Source organism: Mesoplodon densirostris, chromosome 16 (assembly GCF_025265405.1).
Source record: "Mesoplodon densirostris isolate mMesDen1 chromosome 16, mMesDen1 primary haplotype, whole genome shotgun sequence".
Lineage (NCBI taxonomy): Eukaryota > Metazoa > Chordata > Mammalia > Artiodactyla > Ziphiidae > Mesoplodon > Mesoplodon densirostris.
Window position 1 is genome coordinate 16673899 of NC_082676.1, and position 22120 is coordinate 16696018.

At 46.4% G+C, this 22120-nt stretch overlaps 1 protein-coding gene across 2 annotated transcripts in view; it reads right to left on the reverse strand.

Moving 5' to 3' along the window:
* TOX2 (TOX high mobility group box family member 2) overlaps positions 1–22120 on the reverse strand; it is a 147894-nt gene that overhangs the window by 32611 nt on the left and 93163 nt on the right. For both annotated transcript variants that reach the window (XM_060078428.1, XM_060078429.1), the window contains exon 3: positions 21501–21746. In XM_060078428.1, the coding sequence (XP_059934411.1) occupies positions 21501–21746 (246 nt within the window). The remainder of the gene's footprint in view (positions 1–21500; positions 21747–22120) is intronic.

The window sequence follows — 22120 nt, forward strand, 5'->3', positions numbered from 1 at the left end:
GATCCAGCCTCATCCACCAGAACACAGGCACTAGTCCCCTCCACCAGGAAGCCTACACAACCCACTAAACCAACCTTAGCCACTGGGGACAGACACCAAAAACAACGGGAACTACGAACCTGCAGCCTGCAAAAAGGAGACCCCAAACACAGTAACATAAGCAAAACGAGAAGACAGAAAAACACACAGCAGGAGAAGGAGCAAGATAAAAACCCACCAGACCTAACAAATGAAGAGGTAATAGGCAGTCTACCTGAAAAAGAATTCAGAATAATGATGGTAAAGATGATCCAAGATTCTATTTCCAAGATCCAAAATCTTGGAAATAGAATAGACAAAATGCAAGAAACAGTTAACAAGGACCTAGAAGAACTAAAGATGAATCAAGCATCGATTAAAAACACAATAAATGAAATAAAAAATACTCTAGATGGGATCAATAGCAGAATAACTGAGGCAGAAGAACGGATAAGTGAGGTGGAAGATAAAATAGTGGAAATAACTGCTGCAGAGCAAAATAAAGAAAAAAGAATGAAAAGAACAGAGGACAGTCTCAGAGACCTCTGGGACAACATTAAACGCACCAACATTCGAATTATAGGGGTTCCAGAAGAAGAAGAGAAAAAGAAAGGGACTGAGAAAATATTTGAAGAGATTATAGTTGAAAACTTCCCTAATATGGGAAAGGAAATAGTTAATCAAGTCCAGGAGGCACAGAGAGCCCCATACAGAATAAATCCAAGGAGAAATACGCCAAGACACATATTAATCAAACTGTCAAAAATTAAACACAAAGAAATCATATTAAAAGCAGCAAGGCAAAAACAACAAATAACACACAAGGGAATCCCCATCAGGATAACAGCTGATCTCTCAGCAGAAACTCTACAAGCCAGAAGGGAGTGGCAGGACATAATTAAAGTGATGAAGGAGAAAAACCTGCAACCAAGATTACTCTACCCAGCAAGGATCTCATTCAGATTTGATGGAGAAATTAAAACGTTTACAGACAAGCAAAAGCTGAGAGAGTTCAGCACCACCAAACCAGCTTTACAACAAATGCTAAAGGAACTTCTCTAGGCAAGAAACACAACAGAAGGAAAAGACCTACAATAACGAACCCAAAACAATTAAGAAAATGGGAATAGGAACATACATATCGATAATTACCTTAAATGTAAATGGACTAAATGCTCCCACCAAAAGACACAGATTGGCGGAATGGATACAAAAACAAGACCCATATATATGCTGTCTACAAGAGACCCACTTCAGACCTAGAGACACATACAGACTGAAAGTAAGGGGATGGAAAAAGATATTCCATGCAAATGGAAACCAAAAGAAAGCTGGAGTAGCAATTCTCATATCAGACAAAATAGACTTTAAAATAAAGACTACTAGAAGAGACAAAGAAGGACACTACATAATGATCAAGGGATCGATCCAAGAAGAAGATATAACAATTGTAAATATTTATGCACCCAACATAGGAGCACCTCAATACATAAGGCAAATACTAACAGCCATAAAAGGAGAAATCGACAGTAACACAATCATAGTAGGGGACTTTAACACCCCACTTTCACCAATGGACAGATCATCCAAAATGAAAATAAATAAGGAAACACAAGCTTTAAATGATACATTAAACAAGATGGACTTAATTGATATTTATAGGACATTCCATCCAAAAACAACAGAATACACATTTTTCTCAAGTGCTCATGGAACATTCTCCAGGATAGATCATATCTTGGGTCACAAATCTAGCCTTGGTAAATTTAAGAAAATTGAAATTGTATCAAGTATCTTTTCCAACCACAATGCTATGAGACTAGATATCAATTACAGGAAAAGAGCTGAAAAAAATACAAACACATGGAGGCTAAACAATACACTACTTAATAACGAAGTGATCACTGAAGAAATCAAAGAGGAAATTAAAAAATACCTAGAAACAAATGACAATGGAGACACGACGACCCAAAACCTATGGGATGCAGCAAAAGCAGTTCTAAGAGGGAAATTTAGAGCAATACAATCCCACCTTAAGAAACAGGAAACATCTCGAATAAACAACCTAACCTTGCACCTAAAGCAATTAGAGAAAGAAGAACAAAAACATCCCAAAGTTAGCAGAAGGAAAGAAATCATAAAGATCAGATCAGAAATAAATGAAAAAGAAAAGAAGGAAACGATAGCAAAGATCAATAAAACTAAAAGCTGGTTCTTTGAGAAGATAAACAAAATTGATAAACCATTAGCCAGACTCATCAAGAAAAAAAGGGAGAAGACTCAAATCAATAGAATTAGAAATGAAAAAGGAGAAGTAACAACTGACACTGCAGAAATACAAAAGATCATGAGAGATTACTACAAGCAACTCTATGTCAATAAAATGGACAACCTGGAAGAAATGGACAAATTCTTAGAAATGCACAACCTGCCAAGACTGAATCAGGAAGAAATAGAAAATATGAACAGACCAATCACAAGCACTGAAATTGAAACTGTGATAAAAAATCTTCCAACAAACAAAAGCCCAGGACCAGATGGCTTCACAGGTGAATTCTATCAAGCATTTAGAGAAGAGCTAACACCTATCCTTCTCAAACTCTTCCAAAATATAGCAGAGGGAGGAACACTCCCAAACTCATTCTACCTTGATACCGTCACCTTGATACCAAAACCAGACAAGGATGTCACAAAGAAAGAAAACTACAGGCCAATATCACTGATGAACATAGATGCAAAAATCCTCAACAAAATACTAGCAAACAGAATCCAACAGCACATTAAAAGGATCATACACCATGATCAAGTGGGGTTTATTCCAGGAATGCAAGGATTCTTCAATATACGCAAATCAATCAACGTGATACACCATATTAACAAATTGAAGGAGAAAAACCATATGATCATCTCAATAGATGCAGAGAAAGCTTTCGACAAAATTCAACACCAATTCATGATAAAAACCCTGCAGAAAGTAGGCATAGAGGGAACTTTCCTCAACATAATAAAGGCCATATATGACAAACCCACAGCCAGCATCGTCCTCAATGGTGAAAAACTGAAACCATTTCCACTAAGATCAGGAACAAGACAAGGTTGCCCACTCTCACCACTCTTATTCAACCTAGTTTTGGAAGTTTTAGCCACAGCAATCAGAGAAGAAAAGGAAATAAAAGGAATCCAAATTGGAAAAGAAGACGTAAAGCTGTCACTGTTTGCAGATGACATGATACTATACATAGAGAATCCTAAAGATGCTACCAGAAAACTACTAGAGCTAATCAATGAATTTGGTAAAGTAGCAGGATACAAAATTAATGCACAGAAATCTCTGGCATTCCTATATACTAATGATGAAAAATCTGAAAGTGGAATCAAGGAAACACTCCCATTTACCATTGCAACAAAAAGAATAAAATATCTAGGAATAAACCTACCTAAGGAGACAAAAGACCTGTATGCAGAAAATTATAAGACACTGATGAAAGAAATTACAGATGATACAAATAGATGGAGAGATGTACCATGTTCTTGGATTGGAAGAATCAACATTGTGAAAATGACTCTACTACCCAAAGCAATCTACAGATTCAATGCAATCCCTATCAAACTACCACTGGCATTTTTCACAGAACTAGAGCAAAAAATTTCACAATTTGTATGGAAACACAAAAGACCCCGAATAGCCAAAGCAATCTTGAGAATGAAAAATGGAGCTGGAGGAATCAGGCTCCCTGACTTCAGACTATACTACAAAGCTACAGTAATCAAGACAGTATGGTACTGGCACAAAAACAGAAAGATAGATCAATGGAACAGGATAGAAAGCCCAGAGATATACCCACGGACATATGGTCACCTTATCTTTGATAAAGGAGGCAGGAATGTACAGTGGAGAAAGGACAGTCTCTTCAATAAGTGGTGCTGGGAAAACTGGATAGGGACATGTAAAAGTATGAGATTAGATCACTCCCTAACACCATACACAAAAATAAGCTCAAAATGGATTAAAGACCTAAATGTAAGGCCAGACACTGTCAAACTCTTAGAGGAAAACATAGGCAGAACACTCTATGACATAAATCACAGCAAGATCCTTTTTGACCCACCTCCTAGAGAAATGGAAATAAAGACAAAAATAAACACATGGGACCTAATGAAACTTAAAAGCTTTTGCACAGCAAAGGAAACCATAAACAAGACCAAAAGACAACCCTCAGAATGGGAGAAAATATTTGCAAATGAAGCAACTGACAAAGGATTAATCTCCAAAATTTATAAGCAGCTCATGCAGCTCAATAACAAAACAACAAACAACCCAATCCAAAAATGGGCAGAAGACCTAAATAGACATTTCTCCACAGAAGATATACAGACTGCCAACAAACACATGAAAGGATGCTCAACATCTTTACTCATTAGAGAAATGCAAATCAAAACTACAATGAGATATCATCTCACACCAGTCAGAATGGCCATCATCAAAAAATCTAGAAACAATAAATGCTGGAGAGGGTGTGGAAAAAAGGGAACACTCTTGCACTGCTGGTGGGAATGTGAATTGGTACAGCCACTGTGGAGAACGGTATGGAGGTTCCTTAAAAAACTACAAATAGAACTACCATATGACCCAGCAATCCCACTACTGGGCATATACCCTGAGAAAACCATAATTCAAAAAGAGACATGTACCAAAATGTTCATAGCAGCCCTATTTACAATAGCCCGGAGATGGAAACAACCTAAGTGTCCATCATCGGATGAATGGGTAAAGAAGATGTGGCACATATATACAATGGAATATTACTCAGCCATAAAAAGAAATGAAATTGAGCTATTTGTCATGAGGTGGATGGACCTAGAGTCTGTCATACAGAGTGAAGTAAGTCAGAAAGAGAAAGACAAATACTGTATGCTGACACATATATATGGAATTTAAGAAAAAAAAATGTCATGAAGAACATAGGGGTAAGACAGGAATAAAGACACAGACCTACTAGAGAATGGACTTGAGGATATGGGGAGGGGGAAGGGTAAGCTGTGACAAAGTGAAAGAGCGGCATGGACATATATACACTACCAAATGTAAGGTAGATAGCTAGTGGGAAGCAGCCGCATAGCACAGGGAGATCAGCTCGGTGCTTTGTGACCGCCTGGAGGGGTGGGATAGGGAGGGTGGGAGGGAGACGCAAAAGGGAGGGGATATGGGAACATATGTATATGTATAACTGATTAAATTTGTTATAAAGCAAAAAATAAAAAAATAATAATTAAAAAAAAATTAAAAAAAAATAAAAACACCTCATTTGGTATGTACCGTTGACTCAATTAATATTCAATTAATATTGAATTCCAGGCACTGTGACTCTGGTCTGAACACACCCATTTTCACTGTAAATAAATCACAGCCTTCCTGAGCTTAGGGACGCTAGGCAGCACTTTGGCAATACAATTGGGGCCACTTTAAACAGTGAAATCAGCCACAAAAGGCAAGAAAATGTGAAAAATGTGGCACTAAATAGACCTTGAAAAGGAGACCTGTTTACAGCATGAAAGCTGAAACAAGGCAGAACATCACCCCCTGTGACCTCAGCAGGGAATGTGAGATTTGGATTACAAATGACTGTGAAAGCACCATGAGCATTGATTTTGGGGTTCTAAATACATTTGGGCAAGTAGATGAGTTGGCAAACACAGAAATCTGCCAATAATGAGAATCAACTGTATACAGAGTCACAGCAGGAGCCAATGGCCCGGCTGGCTGGTCAGAGGTCTGGATGGCAAAGAGCTGTGAGCTTGGGGGCCAGTTGTCTGGGGTAGAGACATATGGATGGAGTTATGGGAGCGGGCACAAAGTGTGATTTTTGAACCACATTTTTGCCAACCAGAAGGCATTCACCACGGGAGAGGCACTGAGTGATCACGTAGACAAGATGGCTCACCCCGATGCATTAACCAGCCTTCATCACCAGCCACCGCAGAACCGGCACTGGGCACATGGATGGAGTAGCCCAGGTGCAGAGATGAGGCTATACATGGACCCGATGACATGAACTCCCATGGACCAAGGCCAGTGTAGCTGCTGCTGCCTCTGACTGTCCACCCTGTCAGCCACAGAGACCGGTGCTGAGACCCCAGCACGGCACTAGTCCTTGAAGAGGTCAACCAGTCCTGGATGGTAAGTTGATTACATTGGGCCTCTTCCATCTTGAAAGAGCCAGTTCATCCTCTCAGGGACAGGTATTTTGGGCACAGTCTGACTCTCCTATCTGCAGTGCCTCAGCCAGCTCTCCGGGGGCTGACAGAAAGCCTGGTCCACAGGCTTGGAATCACACATGGCATAGCATCCCACCAGGGGGCCCACTTCACAAAGACAGAGGCATGGGGATGGGCCTGTCACCATGGGATCTATGAGTCACATCACATATCACGCCAGGATCTGGCCTCTAGAATGCAGGAATGGCCTTCTACAGGAGCAGATGAAGCACTAGCTTGGAGATAACACTCTGAAAGGATGGGGTGCTGACCTTCAGGACGTGGTACTTGCATTAAACTGGAGACCTCCACGTGGTTCTGTGCAGAATACGTGGGTCCAGGAACCAAGGGGTGGAAGCAGGAGTGGTCCTACTCTTCATCACTCCCAATGACCCACTAGGGGATCTTATGCTTCCTGGTCCGGCAATTCTGGGCTCTGCCCAGTTGGAGAACCCGGTCCCCAGAGGGGGACACAACAGATCCGGCTGCTGCCAGGGCCCTTTGGACTTCTTATGTCTAGGGACGAGGCAGAGAGAGGAGAACTCACCATCGTGGCAGGAGGAATTGGCCCTGCCTGGCAGGAGAAGGGAAGTCTGCCCTGTGGGTGCAGGGAGGAATACACATGTATCCCAGGTGACCCACTCGGTGCCTCTCACCCCTCCCTTCCCCACTGCGACTGTACATGGGCAGGTGCAGCAACCCGGACCTGAGAAGTGTATGTGTGAGGAACCAGACCTCTCGGGAGCAGGTAAGACATGTAAGCCACCAGATCAGCGGGGCTGATAGCCGAGGGAGAGGGGAATTTAACCAAGGACGGCACTGGAGGATGAGTACTGATCACATTTCCAAGAGCAGAGGCAGCAAGGAAGGCTGTCACTAGTTCCACTACATTTCCTTCAGGAACAGGGGTCCAAGGAGCCGTGGAGATACCGCTCCCTCGCCTGCATGGAGAAGCAGATCTGTGTGGCACAAGGAGTGGACCGTGGTGGCCACGGAAACGCACCACTCAGCCCTCCTGTTGTGAGAACCCAGCTGCTGCTCTTCTGGCTCCATGAATGTGCTCTCGCCAAGGCCACGCTTTCCACGGGCCACCCCAAGCCAGTGACTGAGCACACGGGGGTACTGCGGCAGGGCCATCTGGTGAGACATGCAGCTCCTCCATTGGGGATGTTGGTTCAAGGATCCCCTCCTGGGCCTGGCCAAACCTTTCTTGAAACTATGCTGCCACACAAGACTCTTCCTGCCCAATCCCTCTTCCTCCCGCCCTCCCTCCCTCCCTTCCTTCCTTCCTTCCTTCCATAGACATAAGACCTGCATCACACGCAGTCTGGAATTCCCCCCACCTCCCGCCTTCTCTTTCTCCCTCTTCAACAGACCTCTTCCATGTCTAATCCTGTCTAGCGCTGCTTCTCGGTGGAGTCGAACTAATGCAACCAGAATCCCTGTTTGGGAGAAAACTGTACTTCTTTTGACTTGTATTGAGAAATATACCAATACCTTGCTCAGGGTGGAGGGTGGACCCAAGGATGCTCAGTTTAAACCAAAGGGGCCCTAAACTAACCTCTAAGGGAGGCAGGTCCTATTCACAGAGGAGCCTTCATTCAGCTGAGCTCAGAGGTACGTCTAGATCTGTAGGTCTGGGGACAGATGCTGAACTTGAGGGGATTATGGTGTGAGACCGAACCAAGAGGATCCTGTCGCCGAACACGCCATGGGGGCAGGGATGAGACAGAGAGGTCATCACAGTGTCAGTGTGGCCAAGAGGGGACTCGGGAGCACATACATGTGTCAACATGATGGGTACCCCCAGAAGACCCCCAGGGAAGCAACTTTGTCTACCAATATTTGGGCAGGTAGATATCTTGGGGGAAACTAGAAAGGATACAGAGTCCTCCATGTGGGTTGGCAGGGAAGAAAAACAGCTCATACACGAAGTGCTGAGAGACAAATAATAGCATTGTTAAGGCTACCATGCTGAGCATTTTATAAGCATTATAGCGTTTAATTTTCAAAACTGCCCCATAAGGTAAGGGTTATTAACATATCCATTTTATGCATAAGAAAGCTAACGATCAGAGGGGGTGGGTAACTTGCTCAACACAGCAAGCAGCTGGAGAGACTCAGATTTAAATCCAGGTCTCCAGAAGTCCAAAGCCAGTGATATTAATTTTTGCAAAGTACTAACCCCTTTTCAGCAGGCACAGAGACACGGTGTGAGTGTCCAGGGTAAGGGGCCGTAGCAGAGGCTAAGCTCCTATTCCCAGAGGACAGTTTTGTTTCTAGTGTCATTGGCTGGCCTTTGGTCGCTTGCGCTGTGGATACCTGCGTGGGTGGCAGGCTTCCGCTATGTGCTGGGGCACAGAACCTGTTCCCTACCACACTGGGGGTTATGAGAAGATACAGTTCCAGTTTACTGTGACCAAGGTCGCAATGGTGGGGACATGCAGAGAAGGGCACAGCCAATTTGCTGGCTGGAGTTAACCCGCTTCTCCTAGCAGGGGCACACCAAGTAAGAACACATCACGTACACAAGGCAGGTGAAAGGGGGCGGGGAGGAGGAATCTTATGTGCAAAGGCATAGGGGTCTGAGGTCTGCGGTTCCCAAGCGAGAAAAGGAGTCCTGTGGGATGGGGGTGTGACCGCCTCAGGCTGACCCTTTGGGCCCACGATCTCGGGCAGGGGACCCATGCTTTGCTGTCACCCTGTGTCTTTAGCCGAAGCCTAATTCATCAGGTTCAGCTGCTGCCAGGGCTGCAGATGTCGCTTGAGTCTTTTGGTCCGACAACCCATACTCTGTCCGCTCATGATTTCTGAGAACAGGCTGCTCCGATTGCCCTCAGCTGGCACGCCGCACAGTCCCCCAGACACAGCTAGCAGAACCCTGCCTCCCGGTCACACAGAGGTCCTGGTGATCCCCGCTGCCCGGGTTCCCTTTCTTTTCCCCTAGTACATGCTGTTTCTAATTCTGCATAGGCCCTTGGTGCACAATGAAAGCCTCACAATCTAAGGAGATGTGGCCTGAAGTCCTTCTGAACCCAGGCTGTGGACGGTCCTCACACCAGGGTTTCTGCTTTAAGGCCTAGCCAAAAGGAGGCATAGGGGGCTGGGACGAGTCAGGAACCATAGGCAGAGGTGTGGATCCTCTGCATTCTCTGGGGAAAAAGGTTTGCAACTGTCACAGGTGTGATGACATTCTCAAGGCAGACAGAAACACAAGTGACAGTTCTGTGTGTCCTAAAACAACGGAGAACTCAGGACTCAGCTGAGGATGATGGCGATCCAGTGGTTCTGAGCAGGATCAGAATCCCCTGGAGGGCTGGTTAAACACAGGTTGAGGGGCCAGGAGGGGGCCTGAGAATCTGCATCTCTTAACAACTTCCCAGGTGATGCTGATCTTGCTGGCCTTAGGATCCAGTTTTAGATGTAGAAACTGCCGGAGCCCCAACGAGAACAATTCCTGGGAGTGTTGACTGTGAAAGGCTCATGGCTGCCTCCTTCTCTAAGAATTGCCCTTGGCCAATTCCAAGTTCCTTCCTGCCTAGGAACTTACACACATGCCCCACCCATCCTGGCCTGTGACCAATGACTGACACCACACACAGGAGTCTAATTCATGCTTAAGAGCTCCCTGTGGAACCAGGCAGACCTCCCTCTGGCACGGATCTGGACACCACCTGGAATATCTCATTTACTCCTTGCAAATATCCCATGAGGAAACTGCAGCACAGAGAGGGTGAGTAGGTGGCTGAGGTCACACAGCTGATCACACATCTGACCTTGGAGCTCCCACCCAAACGTCCCCCAACCCCTAGGCTCTGAGCTGCAATGTTGAGGGCACAAGACACTTGGGGCCAAGGGAGCGAGGTTCCCGTCCTGCCTTCACCACTTCCTGGCTGTCTCTGGACAAGCCACTTGCCCTCTGAGTCTCAGGTACGCATCTGTTAAATGGGGATAATTCCATCTCCCTCCAAAGTCGATGGGAGGGTTAGATGAGATAAGGTGGGCCGTAAGATGGGATAGACTATAGGGTCCCCATCTGGCTTACTTACCAACAATAGTGTAGGCAGCACTCTACAGTTTGTGAAGTGTTTACACAGGCAGCGTTTATTTTTCATTCATTTCTTCACTCACTCAGTCATTCAACAAACCCGTATCAGACACCTGCTACATCTCACACACGAAGCTAAGCACCAGGACTATCCATCCACACATCTGGTTCTCACAGCCACCCTGTGGGGTAAATAGCATCAGCTCCATCTCACCTGAGGCTCAGAGAGAGGGAGTTACACCCAAGGTCACCCACCAGGGCAGAAGAGGAACCTCAAGACTCCATACTGCCGGTTAAGTGCTACCACTTGGACCCGGGCTGCCACCATCACAGCTGGGGCCACAGCCCAAGCCAGCCGGTGTGCTGAAACCTCTCCCAGGATGCCCTTCCTCTCGAAATGCTCTTGGTGTCTCGACTTCAGGAGTATATCGATGCTCTCTTCTGGAGCCTTAATATTTTGATGAGTTTTATAAAGACCCCGAGTTCTAAATGGACAAAGCCACAAGATGAGAGAAAGAGGGCATGGGACTGACTTTTTATTATCCAGCAGAGCCAGGGGAAAATGACTCCAATAGATCTCAAGTTTTATGTGCTCCAGACATTCTGCGGAGCCAGAGATGGTTTCTCAGCAATGCCGATGGTACATTAAAAGCTCATTTTCCCAAACGTGGTACTGAATATGCACTCGGAGGAATGAGCCATTATACTGGGTAATATTGAAGCTGCAGCTGACGAATGTTGCTGAGATTTTCCGTGAATTCTCCCTTGTGACTCGGGAGCAGGTCTCAGAGGGAGAGGTACTCTGCTGAGCTGGGCATCTGGCCCAGAATGGAAGTTAAATGCCTGGCCCTTGCACCCTTCGTGGCCAGAAGGTCACAGCTCCGATTAGGAGCCTGGCAGGGGGCGGGGAGGATGGACAACAGAGGGCACCTAAGTGATCGTAAAACATCACAACTGTTTGGTGAATCTCAGCAGAAGAGGTGGCAATTGGGTCTGAATAAGGACATCCAGGCAGGTGTGAAGTTTCCTCCCCTCAGGCTTCTGCTGCTGTTCTCTGGCCCCTAAGGCCCAGCCCCAAGGTCACCACCTCCAGGAGGTCCTCCCTGCTACTATTCTCCTCTGAGCTTGTCAGCACTCCCCTGCTTCTCACTCCAAGCTAGCACCTCACACTTCATGCTGCAGTTACTTATGAACGTGAATGGCTTGACTCAGAGTCGGTTAAAGGGGTTCTCTATCTTGGCTCATTCACCCCCTTGCTCATTCAAAAATTCACATGAAGCCTGTACAGGTTGGCTAATGAGTGCACAGGCTGGGGAGTCAGCCCATCTGGGTTCAAATCTGGGCGCCACCACTTAGTGGTGGTGTAGCCAAGTGATTTATCTCTCTGTGCCTCTGTTTTCTCATCTGCAAAATGGCAACAATAATATCCTTCATCAGGATGAAGGATTAAATGAGATAACAAATATAAAGGACTTAAGTGGGTGTCAAGCATATAATAAATGCTATATAAATGTTAGCAGATTACAGATAATTCATCCATTTATTTAGAAAAAGTTCACTGAGAGGATATAGGGGTCAAACAAGGAGTAGTCCTTGCCTTCCAAAGGCCAAGATAAGGAATCCGTGACCACAGGGAGTGTGAGTGGTGCTCCAGGGGGCTAGCCATCATGGTTCTGATCTGGGAGATGCTCCACATCAGTGAGCTGCCGGCTCTTGTCTGGCACAGGGGTTGTGGGTGAATAAGACAGCCACAGGGAGAGCCAAGCGGACACCAAGCTGAAATCATGGCTGCTATTACCCTTCCCCCTCCCCCAGGCTGTGAGCACCCCAGGGCATCTTTGAATCCCCTGTGACTTAGATACCACCCTGCAGGCAACCTCGATTCACCCCATATACAGCCTGAAGGGTGCAGAGAGCACTGGGCTTGGAGCCAGAGACCTGGATTCAAGTTCCATATCTGCCCTTTTTCTCACTGTGTGACCCTGGACAATAATCTCCCTTCTCCCATTCATTCCGTCGATAAACAGAGATTGAGGGTTATCTGCAAGCCAGGCCTTTGTTAGATGCGGTGCCAGAGAAAAGCATAAAGCACAGACCCAGCCTTCAGGCTGTGCCGGGCTGGTGGTACAGACGGGCATCTAAATGGCCAACCATATATTTCCATGAATTCAGATTGATCTCACCTTTATTTAAATTTTTGATACACAGTTCATATTTTTGGTGGTAATTTTGGTTTATAAAAATACTGCATAAAAAAATGACTTATCTTGATTCCTGAGTTTTTTGCCACATCCTCAAGTTTTGTGATGGAGGCAAGTGCCTACACCCAGCCCAAAGGATCCAGAGAGCCTCCAAGAGAAGATGACTTCTGAATTGGGTCCTAACACAGGAGCAGGAGCCCGCCAGGTTGACAAGGGGGAAGGGGCTTCCAAGCAGAGGGAACAGCATGCAGTGGTTCTCCAACAGGGGTGATTTTGACTGGGGGGTGCTCCTAGAGGCCAGGGATGATGGGTAGAAGCCAGGGATGCTGCTTGACATCCTCCAACGCACAGAACTGCCCCCACAACAGAAAATGATCCTGCCCCCAATGCTGGTAGGTCCAAGAATTGTGAAACGCCACGCTAAATCACCAAGGGGTGAAACATCATGGCGTCATGCTACCTTGGGCTGATTCCTTGGCTTCTCTAAGCCTCAGTTTCTGCATCTGAAAAATGGGGATAAAAATGGTACCTACTCTACAGGGTTATTGGGAAGAGGCAACGGCACCACATCTGTACACAGCAGGTGCTCAATAAATAGCCCTATCTTTTCCTGCTTTGAACACCCCTCAAACTTTATAGCAAACTCTTCTCAAAAGAGACAGCTTCCCTGAGTTCCAAAGAAAACTGGGACATGGAAAAGAATACGTTTTGTTCTTTCCCGACCTTCCTCTTCGAGAAAACCATGAGTCTTATCTCTCAACAAACATGAGCCTGTTCGTAGAGAACTAGCCCGTGCGTTGGCTTATCACTGGCCTGAGTTTTAACAGGGACTGAATTTTTATGGCTGCGTTATAAACCTTTGCAAAAACCATTTTTAAACTAAAATACGCTGACAGGTTCTTAACCACTATAGCTACTAAATTAAGCATGAGGGATGGGGGTGGTGGTGGGGTGCAAAAGGAAACAAAAGTGCCCTGAAAGAGTCAGTGGAGGTAAAAGAATGTTCATTAAAAATAGAAAAACAAACACACAAAAACATCTTTTGTGTTCAACTTCATACTCGTACATCATAATGGTTCCAGTAAAAGGCCATTTCCCCCTGAGATAATAAAAGAATTGAATTTTTCCTTATCGGTCATCTATTTTTCTAGCTGAAGCTATTACTCCCGCTCTGGGGTTGCTAGGCAACAAGAAATATTAATAGCAGCTTTTATTAGCTTAGCTTTTGCAGCCGAGTACCAGAATGAGAAAATGGGAAACATAAATGTGTTACATAAATCTTTCAACCTTTCAGAGCCGGTGTTAGTCTCTGTTTTCATAATGATTTATTGAAGTGATGGTTCATTTATGAGAAAAAGGAGTACAGGATAAGAAAACGGAGCAGTCCCCTGCAGGAGTGTTTGAAAATAAATAATTATAGCAGGGGAGCAAAAGCTGTTTAAAGCCATTTTTCCGAGTTTTGTGAAATGTAAAAAGACATTTCTTTTGCTTATTGCCTCTAAATACAGGGGGAAGGAGTTTCTTATGGACTCTGCGGAATATAAAGAAACCTCTGGACACCGGGTCCCCCCGCCCCCGTGTAGGATCCTCAGAGGCCCATTTGGGAGATAAGTACCCCACTCCCACCCCCAGAGGGAAATTAGCCGAAAACATGGCAACCAGGAAAAGTTCAGGCTGTAGAAGCCCTTGCAGACACCTTACTTTTACTAAGATGGATCCTTCCCCTGGTCACGGAGCCAAGAGGAGTTGGGTTCGGGGCCCTCACTTTCTTGGCAAGCAGTGGAACTGTCACTTCGCTGTTGCTCTCAAGCGCTGAGCCTTGACCAAGGCCCTAGTTTAATGAATATGCCCGTCCCCTGTCCACCCCCAGCCTCTGACCTGCCCTCCCCGACACCCACCTCTTGGACCAGCCCCACGTTGGCGACTCAGCCCAACAACGGCTCCAGCAAAGCCAACCCCAGGCAGGTCACGTTGGACAAACATAGATACCCAAACCTCATCAGTAAAATGAATAAATTAGTAAATAGAGTAGCTTACATTTATTGAATGCCCACTGTGTGCCAGGCAACTGGGTACTTGCCTACATCTGATCATTGAATCCCCATAAGCTCCAATAAGGCAAGTAACACTACCTCCATTTTACATATGAAAAAACCTGAGGTGCCGGGGCGATTAACCCCTTGTTCTGGGTCACAGGGTGGAAGGTAACAAATGGTGGAACTGCGTTTCTTTTTGTTTGTTTGTTTGTTTTTGCGGTACGCGGGCCTCTCACCGTTGTGGCCTCTCCCGTTGCAGAGCACAGGCTCCGGACGCGCAGGCTCAGCGGCCATGTCTCACGGGCCCAGCCGCTCTGCGGCATGTGGGATCTTCCCACACTGGGGCACGAACCCGTGTCCCCTGCATCGGCAGATGGACTGTCAACCACTGCGCCACCAGGGAAGCCCCTGGAAATGTGTTTTGAACTTAGGTTGGCCTAATCCCAGAGCCCACGCTCCTAAATACCAGGTAATACTATACATCAAGAAAACACACACACACACACACAAAATATGATCACAAATTCCTGCCCTCCCCTGCATTCATGCCCTTCTGCAATGTGACTCTGCCAGTTCTCCCTTCAAGAGGTGGGGTCTATTTCTGGACATCAGCAAATACGATGCAAGCTGAGGTTTGAAGTGGTTGCACATCGGAGCCTCTTTCTTGATGCTCTTGGGAGCCCTGTGGCCATCACCATGTGAACAAGCCCAGGCCACCATGTGAGGAAAGACCTGTGACCACGTCATCCCCATTGACCCCAGCCAACTGCTGAGATGTGAACAGGGCCATCCTAGGCCATGCAGCTCCAGCCAAGCTGCAAGCTGACCTCAGAAGTCAGCCAAGCCAGTCCAGATCCAAAGAACTACCTTGCTGACCCACAGAAGCACAAGAAATAGTAAAAGGTCATTGTTTGCTTTAAGCCACTAAATGTTGGGGTAGTTTGTTACACAGCAAAAACTAACTGATACAATTGTAAAACAATGACAACAACAACGAAAAACAAATCATGCATTAAGGGCAATAAAATGAATGAATAGGTTGGACTAGGCGGCGGGGGGCGGGGGCAGGGGGAGGTGTCTCTACTGGTCCTGTGGCTCAGAAGACCAGACGACCAGAGGTTGGGGGTCTTTGGTCCCTTTTTTCTTAGACTCCAGAGAGGATCCCCTGCATCTCAATTTGTGAGAATCAAATAGAGGGAGACCAAGTCTCCTGGGTGGAGAAGGAATAAGTCAGGGAAGGGAGGAGGAGAGAGAGAGGAGATTGGAGGGGAAGAGTGAGAACAGAAAGAGAAGGGGAAGGAGGTGGGGGGTGGGTGGTGAATATTAAGGACCTTCCCCGGTCAATACACAGGCCCTGCCCGTAAGCTCTGAGCCCCGCCCCCAGGCTCCAGACCTTAAGCCAGGGCTGCAGGCTCTCTCATGGGAACCACCTCCAAGGCAAGGGGGTGAAGTGCAACTAAGAAACTGCCCAGCCCTCCCCCCAAAAGCCCATCCTAGGATCCTAGCCAGGAAAGACCCTTCACTTGATATGGCCCCCAGCCCTCTCTGTGCAGGGAGAAGGTCCAGCCTTGGCGAGACAATTTGGGACAGAGACCTAGAACACAAAGGGTCTAAAACGACCAGTCTAGCACTCAGGATTTTAATCCAAGTTGATAAGTTTTGAGCCCCCCGGGCCAGTGGCATGTGTTGTGGTGGGAGCAGGGTCTCTCCAACCCCAAACCCATATGCTTATCCAGAGTGTCATAGCTGGCAAAGCAATTATCCCCATTTCCCTATTTGTGAGTTCACCAGAGACAGAATCCCAATCCCCATTCTATAGATGGGAAAACTGAAGCTGGGAGAGAAGTGACTTATCCAAATTCCCAGAGAAAGCAGTAAACAAGAGTCGATGCCGGAGGAGAATGTTCGAACGACGGCTGTGTGCCACCCCTCTGCTAACTGAAGCCCAAGACTGGACCACAGAATTTTAGTGACCCACAGGGCTCATCTTAGGGAGACCCCACATTTCCCAAATCACCAGAACCCATGGCTGATTCTGCCAGAACTCACTTCCCATCGAGCCCCGTCTCCACCTGCCCAAGGCTCTCCCAGGAGTTTCTCTAGTCTTGAAAAAGGTGCAGGTTCCCCAGGAACTTATCTGGGGGCATCAAGCTTTGTCCCTTTCCAGGATAATTCCTCTTCTGGGTAAGCCAGGACTGTAAGCTCGAGCATTTCCCAAGGACGACTCCAAAGTAAATTATTTCAGACTTAACAGAGGCTGCATAATAAATTCCACTCCTCTAGTTTCTTTGGGTATTTTAGAAACTGATTTATACATACAATATCTCTCTCAAAATGAGACAATCAACACAGGATAAAATTACTGAGTTATGAAAATAGGGGTCAGATGGAGGTGCGGTGCTTCAAATTAAACTGGCAAAATATATCTTTCATACTAAATTGACTCTTTTTGTCTTGGAAATGAATGTTTAATCAGTTAAGATGCTGAAGTCGAGGGAGAAGCCTTAAGCATATTTAATTTTGTAAAAGGAGCCCGCTGTTCCTTGTATAGGACTCCCGCCGGCAGCCATACCTTTAAAGCAGAAGAGACGACTCCCATGCACGCTGGGAGACCACGCGGGCCGGGCAGGGGACCAAAAGGAGTTGGTGGCCTCTGGCATCAAAGCCAAGAGGGCTTGGCGTTAATGAGATGGCTGTCAAACACCTTGGCCTCATCCACTGCTCCAAGGACCACATCCTTGACATCTCAGCCTGTGCAGAGAGCACCTGAGGCATCCTGGTCCTTGGGGTATCCTCTGTGCCACTGGTGACCCTCCACCAAGCTGCTCCATCCCTTGGGCACCTGCTAAAACTGAGAGGTGCATGGTAGACAGCTGCGAGTAAATTCTGGTTTTGTGACTTAATAACTATGTTATACTCATTCATTCATAAAATACATAAACTGCTAGTGTCAGGTCATCACTTCCTTTAGGAAGCAATAACCCCACATCTGAGCCAGCTGCCTCTTCTAGGTGGACAGAGCAACATGCACTGATTCTATCAGAGCATTTACTGCATTTTTGAAAATGAGCTCTTCATCTGTCTCTCCACCTGCACCAGGAGTTCCTCAAGGGCATTTTGTAGGTCCAGAGTTCAGAACAATGCCTGGTACCTAGCTGGCTCTCAGTCAAGGCTGATCACTGTGGTTAAGTCCAAAAATGGCCTCTTCAAGACATCAGATTCTAATCCCTGAAACCTGTAAATAGTACTGTATTTGGAAAAAAGAGTCTTTGCAGATGTGATTAAGTTAAGGCTCTTGGGATGGGGAGATGATCCTAGATTATTCCTAAATGCCCTAAGTACTTAACCATCCTTATAAGAAAGGCAGAGGGAGATTTCACTGACAGAAGAGAAGGCGATGTGATGACAGGCAGAGATTGGAGTGATGCAGCCACAAGCCAAGGACAGCTGGCTATCACAAGAGGCTAGGAGAAGTATGGGATAAATTCTTTCCCAGAGTCCCTGGAGGAAGGTCACTCCTCCTGACACCTTGATCTTGGTCCAATGATACAGATTTTGGACCTCCATCTTTCAGAGCTGTGAGAGAATAAATTTCCATTGTTTTTAAGCCACCGAGTTTGTGACAATTGTTAGAGCAGCCACAGGAAACTAATACGGTCACCTACCTGCTCTGAGCCTCCATTTCCTCACTGCAGTCGCTCCTGCCTCACTCGGAACTTGGGAGCATTACGTGGGAAAATGTTTGTAAAGCCTCCTGCACAATGCTTAACATCTGCAGGGTGCTGACACAAATTCCAGCATCCCCCACATAGCATGCACATCCATACACACAGACACACACCTTCAAGCTTCAGCTCAGACAAATTTAAAACAATTGTCTTCAAGGGTGCTTTGTCCCTCTTTGCCATACAGTCCCAATGGATGGACACGTTCTTATTTGGTTTCCTACTTGGTCCGGCAGCCTTCCCCTGGGTAAAATAGTTTGGCTTATCTTTCATTTCATAACGAGGGAATATAAAACCCAGTGAACCCTTGAAAACTCTCCCTAATGGAAGAATTAAAGCTATCTGAATTTGTGAAGCATCTTAAACATGCACTAGTTTTTAAAGAAATCTGGAAAATGGCTACAAAGTACCTATTTGGACTGAGCCCAACAAAAGCATTTTCTAGGAGGAAGGATGGGGGGTCATCTCTGATAAACAGATAATATCCTTTGTAATTATCAGAGCTATTATAACCAGGTGGCCCTACCAAGGTACCTGTGAGTATCTGCAGTCTGTTCCTTTAGATAAATGAGACTTATGGGAAAACACTGCCATTTGGTTACAGTGGGAATTCATTTTTATGACTAATAATAACAATAGCAAATATTCCCTGATTGTTTACTCTCTGCCAGACATTTGTTAAGACTTTACATACATTATCTCAGATACACGTCACTGCAAGAAAAGAGGACTGAAGCTCAGGATGTGGGACCAGGATTAACACGGGTCCTGGGATGCCGGAGCCCACGCATCTACCACTAGCCCACACTGTCTCCACTGACCACCAGCATCCCAGACCAGTGACACTGTGGCCCAGAACTGCAGCCAGACGCACCCCTTATCCATGGCCCTCCCCAGGGTACACACCAGAGACGTCTGCAGGGCCCCGCCCTTGCCTCTGTTACCATAAATCCTGAACCAGGACGGTCTGGAATTGTGAGGTTTTTGTTAGGAAATTAGCTGGGTAAGCAGCTAAGGTAAAAGCGTTGTAACAAAGTGGAATTAAAACCACATGGCTGTGGAATCCGCAGGTCTCAGAGAGAGAGAAGGGGAAGCGGAGAACCTGCATTATTGATGGGCTCGTTCCTCAACAAATGGAGCATCAATTTCCATTGAGCACTTTAGTCAGACCCTGAACAGTATAAAATGTGGGGCTTGAGTTGGCTTCCTCTTTCCCTCCCTCTCTCTTTCTCTCCTTTTACATCTCACTAGCTTCGAAAAAACAAAAGTGACGCGGCTCTCAAAAGTATACGTACAGGGGCCTCCCTGGTGGCGCAAGTGGTTGAGAGTCCGCCTGCCGATGCAGGGGATACGGGTTCGTGCCCCGGTCTGGGAGGATCCCATATGCCGCGGAGCGGCTGGGCCCGTGAGCCATGGCCGCTGAGCCTGCGCGTCCGGAGCCTGCGCGTCCGGAGCCTGTGCTCCGCAACGGGGGAGGCCACAACAGTGAGGGGCCCGCATACCGCAAAAAAAAAAAAAAAAAAAAAAGTATACGTACAGTATACCAGGTTTTTTTTTTTTTAAGCAAGGAGATTTGGTGGTAACAAGAGTAAACAATAAATAAATAAAATACAGTTAAGATTGTTAGATGATAAACTGTACACCTGAAGGTCCCAGGCATCTGCTAGAATTGGGCCGCAAATTTGGCCATGACCTCTGAGCAGCCTCTGCAGAGATGAACATGATCCATCCAACATCATGTGATTCTGATAGGAAATCAATTTAGTGGCCCCTCCTCCCCTCCATAGGTGTGTTTGTGACAAAATCAAGGACCGCTTCCTCCTGGACACAGTGGCGGGTCCAGCCGTGCTGTCATGGTCCTCCCTGGAAGACCCAAACTGTCACCTGCCAGAGACATCAGGGAAGATGTTGGCTGCTGGAAGCCTTCACGCCTGCTGCGCAGATGACTCTAATGATACTGCTGGAGTTCCTGGATCCAGCTATGCCTGAAACCCTTTGTCCACCCCCGGATATTTCAGTCTTTTTTTTGCATCAGCTTATTTGAGTTGGATTACTGTCACTTAGGAATGAACTTAAGGGTTGTGACTAGCTGTGAAGGAAAAAGCAAAACTAAACACACATCACAGTCATTCAGGAGAAGTACTAGAATTCCCTTAAGGAGATTTTCCCATTGTACAAAAAATTCTCTACTGATTTTCTGTAGGTCTTGATTGTTCAAAGCAACCATCCATGCTGAAAAATCATACATTTCCTTAGTATGGTATTCAGGATCTTTATGATCAGGCCCTGCTAGTTTTCACTCCTCTCTCCCTATATAGCTTCATGTCCCTTCTCTCCAGCCCAATAAAAAGAATGACCTCCATGCCACTCCTAAGCACAACATGAGCCTCCTGCCTCTTGCTTTTGTACATGCTGTTCCCTCAGCCTGGAAGGTCCTTTCCTTCCCTGGTCTGCCTGCCAAATTTCCACACATCCTCAAAACTCTAAGTCAGTAATCACCCTCTTTCCTGCTAGCTTAAGCAATACGATATTTTAAAAACAATCTGATTCTATTTATATGAAACGTGCATAATAGGCAACTATATAGTAGATCAGTGGTTGCCTAGGGCTAGATGACGGGGGCATTTGGGGATGATGGTTAAAGGGTATAAGGTTTCTTTCGGGGGTGATGAAAAGGTACTAAAATAGATTGTGCTGATGGTCACACAACTGTGAATATTCTAAAAGCTACCAAACCATATACTTCAAATAGGTAAATTGTATAGTAGGTGAATTATATTTCAATAATAAAGACTTTTTTTTTTTTTTTTGGCCACACCAAGAGGCTTGTGGGATTCTGAGTTCCCTGACCATGAATCGAACCCAGGGCCCCTGCAGCGGAAGCACAGAGCCCTAACAACTGGACCGCCAGGGAAGTCCCCCTCAATAAAATCTTTAAAAAATAAAAATAAAGATGAGACTATACTATTAAACATAATAATAAAACAAATAATACCGAGGTACTATAAACTCAGCTTCAGAAATAAGTAGTGTGAGGACATAAATTTCCCTCCATGCCCACCCCCAATATTCTGCAGACCCCCCATGCAAGTAACCAACTGAGCCCAGACCCTGCCCATGAGCAGAGGGTCCTCATCAAGGCCCTGGCATTCTGCTCCCCCTCAACTCCCTTTCCTGCTGTGACCAGCAGGAACCCTGGCAGGTAAAAGGGACTCACCGTGGGCAGCTGGCCCGATAGCAGGTGGCTGTCCTGGGCCAGCATGTTGGACACCATGATGGCTGGGAGGTCCATGGCCTGGTAGGAGTAAGCAGGGAGCAGCCCGTTGGGCGTGAGGCTGTGGCACAGTGAGTGGTAGCCGGCTTCGTGGTCCCCCAGGTGCAGGAGGGATGGCTCGGGGAGGCTGGGAGGTGTTATTGGGGGGATCTCATAGTCTTCGTTGCTCTCGTTCTGGCTGTTGTAGGTCTAAAACATCAAAAGGGCATGTTGTTGAGGGTCAGTGTCTTACAGCTGCAGCACAGGCTTGACAGCACCAAAAATAGCAACAATGATAACCCCTTGGCAAAGGAGAGAGGGGATGATCCCTCTGCAAGGCGCACAGTCAAGATGGCCCAGTCAGACTCCTGACCCATCCCCAAATGGGTGCTTCCCTCTACTATCCAGTCTGTATACAGAAACCTGCCCTCCTGGAGAATGGGGCCAGCTCCTGTTCACCCGTTCTTCTCTGTTTTCCCACCAGATCTGGCCCCTGCAGCCCACCATGAATCCATCTGTCCACACCCACCCATTTTACAGATGGAAGAACTCAGGTCCAAGAGGAAAGCGGCCCATGCAGGGCT